Source organism: Pelobates fuscus, chromosome 9, assembly GCF_036172605.1.
Source record: "Pelobates fuscus isolate aPelFus1 chromosome 9, aPelFus1.pri, whole genome shotgun sequence".
Taxonomy (NCBI): domain Eukaryota; kingdom Metazoa; phylum Chordata; class Amphibia; order Anura; family Pelobatidae; genus Pelobates; species Pelobates fuscus.
The window spans coordinates 50342909-50349448 of NC_086325.1; the positions used below are offsets into that span (position 1 = coordinate 50342909).

At 40.4% G+C, this 6540-nt stretch overlaps 1 protein-coding gene across 1 annotated transcript in view; it reads right to left on the minus strand.

The window, feature by feature from the left end:
* SLC25A43 (solute carrier family 25 member 43) overlaps positions 1-2884 on the minus strand; it is a 40841-nt gene extending 37957 nt beyond the window's left edge. The window contains exons 1-2 of the mRNA XM_063431957.1: positions 2468-2884; positions 217-458 (exon numbers count right to left, since the gene is read on the minus strand). Coding sequence (XP_063288027.1) covers positions 217-458; positions 2468-2739 — 514 coding nt within the window. The 5' untranslated portion in view covers positions 2740-2884. The remainder of the gene's footprint in view (positions 1-216; positions 459-2467) is intronic.
* Positions 2885-6540: the final 3656 nt, after the last annotated feature.

Genomic DNA, 6540 nt, shown 5'->3' on the forward strand with positions numbered 1-6540 from the left:
TTTACTGAGTCAAACAGCATGCAGAGTTACAGCTTCAGGCTTGAATACAGTAAGAGGTTGCTATATTTATGGAAGCATGAGGGGACCAGGGGGGCTAGATGGTGGTTTTAACACTATAGGGTCAGGAATACATGTTTGTGTTCCTGACCCTATAGTGATCCTTTTAAAACAAATTGGAAGACGTAGAGTAACATTTATAACCATGTGCTTACATACCGATAAGTGGTAGAGAAACCCCTCGATACAAAGCCCGGAATCCTTCCTGGTAATAGATGGAACAAAAAGCATGAATAATCCCTCTGTAGGTAGGTTCTAGGCGGTTCTGTACGATTAGTCGTGTTTTGATGACATCAGTGGGATAGATCACAACAGCAGCAACCATTCCTGAGATACTCCCTGCAACAATGGCTTTCCATGCAGTAACTTGCCCAAAGTCATCCATACAAAATAATGTTAATCTACAAAAAGAAAGGAAATAAAAAGAATGGTAGAAAACATGTTAACATGTTTCATCACAATACATCAATTCTGCTTTAAAGCAAACATAATATTGGCGTGATTGATATGGATACCACCCATATCCTTGCCAGTGTCTTGCAGTGTCTTGAATTTCTCAAATAAACATTTATTTTTTCGATGATAAACAAGCCCTTAAACTGGCTCTCATTCACAGGAATCCTTTATGTAATTATGTCATAAATCTGTATAATCTGCAGTCTGTATAATCACATCAAACCACTCTAGAAAAAAAAAGATTTTTCACAGTGCTGTCCTGAAAAATGCAGCAAAGTAGTAAAATTGAGGCAACAACCATAGAAATTAGAGGAACCAGCAGGCACACTCCATTGGGGACTGCACCCCTTGTATCACTTTTCAGTACATGTCCCTTTCATAGATCTACCCTATTGTAGTCTACGAGCACTGTATATCTGACTCTTACTTTCTAGAAAGCAAGGATTTCATTTTTCATTTTTTATTTTACCAGTAACGGAGCGGTGGGAGTACCATGCTTATTCCTAGGTTTGCATACTTGATCTTACTCCCAATGATCAATGAGAATAAGAGAGGGCAGGCATGGGGGTAAGCTCATCAGAATGCTTTTGTTAGGGTAATTTAAAAATTTGGAAAACTGATATGATCAGCTGTCTAATTTGGCACTGTAACTAAAAAAAAAAAAAAAACACTGTACATGGAGCACATTGCTGTAATCAGGTGATGTATATTAACACAAGATACTCTATAGTACAGTGTACCTCCCAACACTGGGAGATAAAAAATGGAGATCGAGGGTAGGCAGGCCTATGGGGGCATGAAACTGACATGACGTGCCTGACTTGCAGTACCCAAAATGAGTTGTCTTGCCCAGAAATGGGGCTTAGGCAGACAAACAAGGGGCATGACAGCCTGGCATGCATGTGTTAATAAATGCCATCCAAGCTGTAAACCCTAACTTTATATCAAACTGTTAAAACATGTTCACATTAAACAGAGGGATAGTATCAGGACATTCTGGGCTTTTAATTGGTTAGCTGCTACACAGATAGAGAAATAGTCCTTGCAAATCAATATGTCAAAATTCATAGTTGTCTTATTTTGGTCCTGGAAACACCAAATTCTAATGCAATGAAAAATAAATTGCAAAATTCATGCTTCAGAGTATGAGCCTTTTTGCTATTTTTCAATTCAGTTTTTAATTTACTACATTTCGATATTTAGTTAATAAACCCTAAAGGGAAAATGCCAAAAATGCGCAAGTACTACCTTTAAAACCATTACCCTGTGTTGTATTCTGCTGAAAAAAGAAAACATTATGTGATTCTCTGCTTAGAAATTACCCACCCCATATTTCAGTACCGATCAAGGGCTTACACAGAAATCTGGGCTGCACTGAACTCTTGTGAAAACATAATATAAAATTACATCTATACTTCATAACCAAACCAACAAATGTCTTTTTTTGGCTGACATGCCCTAAACATAGGTCAGTACAGCATGCTAAATGCCAGGCTATAACTAGTACAGGGTTTCATGTTGTGCATGTGATGTTTACCTCAGCTGACACTTGCCAACACGTTTATTGGATGGCAGGGAGTTATCCTGAGTACTAGCACTCCATTCCTTCTATATGTATTAATCCGAATGTAGCACTGATATAATAAGGAAGTACACAAGGGTGAGATGCATTATTCATTGTAGATGTTTCTGTGTTTAGATAAAAGTGTAACAAGAAGTATAAACTATTCCTCAAAGGATAAATCTGTAAAACTGAACATGCCCAATTATTAGTCTTCTTGAAGAATTGTTAAGAAAGAGAGTAACATAGATTAGTTGGTGTTTAAAATCTATACATAATAAAATAAATACATTATAGGAGTAAGACATAAAAGCGATTCTCTATTCTAGATAGATAGATAGGTAGATGTCTCCAGCAGCCCTGGCACAGTTAGCCTCCCTGGGCAGTACTTACCTTTTATAGACAGACAGCTGGACAGCACTGAAAGGAAAGAGGCGCACACAAGCAGTTAGGTTACCCTTCCATAGGGCTCTCACTCCTTCTGCTCTGCACAGCACGTGGAAAGTGTTCAGGAATCCCTGTTTGGAGTGGAAAGTGCCCACTTGTGTGAGTATCTTCACTACATCCAGGGGGGCAGTAGTAGTGCGGCTCAGCACCCCAGCAACACCCCCACATAGTGTGCTCTGCCAGTAGGTGAGCCTGGGGTCCCTCTTGAGACTTGCCATGCAGAGAGATGTACTTCAGGGTGGGTGCAGTGAGTCTTGTTATAGGCAGGAGGACATGGGCACAGGCTGGCAAGGGGCAGCGAGGACATGGGCACACTATTGTCTCTCTAGTACACCCCTTGCCAGGTCAGGGGCCACTGTCAGCTGCTGGTTGGCCACTTTCAGCTCAGCTATTCATGTTTACCATTGGCTACACAGGTTGCAGGTTCCACCCACCGAGGGGTGGACAAAAAGTAGATCACCAGCTACTACTACAACTCATTAAATGCTTTGCAAGAGAAAGGGGGGGGGGGGTTAAATGCAGAAATAGTGTTTCTGCGGCCAACTTCTTAGTGGAGCAGTCACCATGGTAACTAATAGAACGTTCCTGCTGAGTGCTCCACTGTTAGAACTTTGCTCCAGAATGTCTGTTTATATATATATTAGTAATCCCAAAGCTTCCAGGGATTCGGAGTTCTGCTCCAGCCAGGATCTCCCTGTGTAAGGATAATGAATATCAGGATTTGGCTGCCTTGGCATGATGGGAGTTTAGCAGTGGACATCCTGCTACTGATCAATTCATTTCACCATGCACCCATTGAAATGCATTGTCAGAGCCGTTATATGTGTAACTGAAGACCACTGTCTGTTTTTTTTTTTTTATCGAATTACTTTTGTTTCTGCACCTCTTTTTTTTTTTTATTGTCGCCTATCTTATGTAACTTCATCCTAAAAGTAAACATTTAAGCATCTCTTAATATGCACAGGGGTTTTATATTTGTTTAAATATCTGTGTGTTGGTAAATTAACGGGTTTTTTTATTTATTTATTTTTAAAAACATTATTTATTTATTTTTTACACACAGAGCTTTTGCTCGTGCGCAGATTTCACTTCCGGCGAGCGCCTTCGTCTTTTTCCGATAGTTAAGCGCGAGTGTCTGTGCGCATGCGCAGTGCCAGGCAACAATGTTTGTCATCAACTCGTGGGCTAAGGCCTCCCCTGCGCATGCGCAAATAGCCCCTGCATTGTAAACCGTTGCTGTGCTGTGTCTGGTGTAAGTTTTCTCCTCGTATCTGATTTGCACGTTAATTATTAAGATCTTTGCGCTTATAAGACTGCTTTGTGCGTCAATTGTGACAGCTTTACTTGGGACTCATAATTTAAAAAAAAATAATAATATATATATGTATATTATCTGTACACATTGCATGGTCCCCAGTGTTAGGAGTTAAATGCTTGCAATCCATAGCAGTAGGTAAGGGGGTTATCCCCCCCCCCCCCCAACTATAACTGTTTGCTCTATATTTTTATGAGGCTGAATTTAACTAATTTCAGCATTAATATATTTCCCAAAATTGTCTGTCTGGTATGTTTTCTGTTAAACTAATCTGGGCATAAATGTAGTAATATTCACGTTGAATTCTCGCTCTAGTAAATAGCGCGGTCAGTGAGAGTCCTATTTAACCCCTTAAGAACACATGACATGTCATGAGTCCCTTTTATTCCAGAAGTTTGGTCCTTAAGGGGTTAAAGTACAAATGGCAGAGAATACCATAACTAGGCACCGCTACCAATTTAAAGGGTTTCAATGCCAAGGACCAAAGAAAGGTTACTTCAAAAAGTAAAGGTCACGTCAGTGATTTGAAGTGGTCATAGTGCCGGGAGTCTGTGCGGTTTTTCCAGTATGATAAGCTGCACTTACAGAGTTTAACCCCTATGCCGTCAGATATGTAAGGCCACCTCAGGCCGCATCTTACTGACGTCATTAGCTATAGAATTTATTGGGTGAGAGTGGTTATCTGATGTTCTCAGCCAATGGTTGGCTGGCAGGGTCAGCTATCACTGTGCACTGAGGTAAGAGAACAAACCGTTACAATATGTTTTGACTCATTACTGGCGAAACAGGGCCAGGGTACTCCTGGCGTCATAACCACTAGTGCGGATAAAATTACTTTATAATAAAAAGGAGTAGTTGTTGTTTCGTATTGCAAAATGTGGGCAACTTTAGCTAATTTTATAAATCTCAGCTACAGTCTCACCATGTCTATTTTAGCCTAAATTGTGCAATGTTGTGTAAATGAATTACAAATAAGTGTTTAATGAACAGACCTCTTAGCTAACGGATATTCCTGCTTTGGTCAAACCTTTAAAATCTGTGTTTAGCAAATTAACTCTCCTGTGTCTGTGGAACTACAAACTACTTTTACACAGTAAGGGCTGTATTTTTTTTTATTTAAACCTTATTTATATAAAAAAGTAAAAGGCAGTATAAGCACATTTTAAAAATGTTTTGTTTTTACACTATCCTTCGACTACCGTTTTCTATGTATATTTAACACTAGCCTAGCAAACCCCCACCTCTGCATTCTGATAGAGGAACACTACGTTCTAGCCTTTGTGTCCATGGATAAAATGGAACGCAGTGGTGAATGTTTAAAGAAACACTGCACTGCCCAAATGGGCAGAAAATTATAAATCGGTGGTTAGTAGATACACCCCCAGTTAATGCATGCGTTCATTTTGATGCATGTATTCATTGAGGTTATATCTTCAAAGAACTTTGAAGATATCTTCAAGAACTTTTTCCCCGGAAGACACTTTCAGTCTAATTGAGAAGCCTTTGAACGTATTTCTGCTGTGAGGTCTGATCTGAGGTATGCTGGGGGAAAGCAGGTGTGCTCAAGTTCAGTGCGTCGGCCACTTATATTCGCTCAGAAGAAGCAGGGAGAACACCCCCAGCTGTTGGCAGCCAATTGGGTGTTATATTCATTATTTATTAAACCATAATTTAGCAAGCTGAAGTGCTTTATGGGTGAGGAGTGGTCCTTTAATATAATTAAATGAACACTATGGGATTACATACAAAGGGTATTCCTGGCCATATAGTGTTAAAAACACTATTTAGGTCCCCCTTACTCCCCCCTAAACAAGTAGTTTACTTCTCTTTATACCCATAGAACAGCATTGGATTGGCTGAGATTGTCAATTCTGATGATCTCCGCCATGGAACCACACGCCACCCTGGCCAAACAGAATCTCCACATAGAGATGCATTGAATGTTGCGAATGTTCAATCAAAGCTTTGATTTGCTCCACCGATGTCCCCTGACTTGCCAGTGCCCGACAGTGGGTTCAGTTGATTGGTAGCTGGGATTAATAACCCGTTAAGCAGCCCAAGATTCAGGAGCTCAGGCAACCATGTCTGCTCTGCTCAGAAACCACTACAGTCCTTTGGCAGCCCCTATGAGGGACGGCTTCAGATAGGTGTATATTACTTTAACGTCTTCTCTTCTCTGCCATATATCAGAGTTGCTTTATGCAATAAATAAATTCTTTATCAGAGTCTGCGAGTTTTACACTAATGTAATACCCCTCTATAGCCTACATCCCACGTCCCCTTCCCTATGATGGCTGTCAGAAAGGAGTGACATCTGTCATTTTGTTCCTATATTTCTCTGGCAAACTGGTATTACAGCAGCTACTGTCCATTCCCTGTAGTTCCTGTGACAGACATGAGGAGAAATGCCTGCTGAATGGCCCTCCTCCTCCTCTCCCCTGTCAGAAATTTAGACACTGTAATATTAAATCGGTAGATTTCTCTGTATGCTTTTTTTCTTCTTTAATCTGTTCTGTATGGTTAGTCACTGTGCAACTAATCCATCATTAGTGTGAGTGTAATCATCTTGGTGTCCTGCTAAGGGTGATATAGAAAAAAATTTAAAGTACAAGAAAGGCATCTGTATATGTGCGGAGGATCCACTTGCAGTGACGTTTGCCCCAGTGTGCACTGGATGACACGCCTCTCTTTCTTTTGCACACAG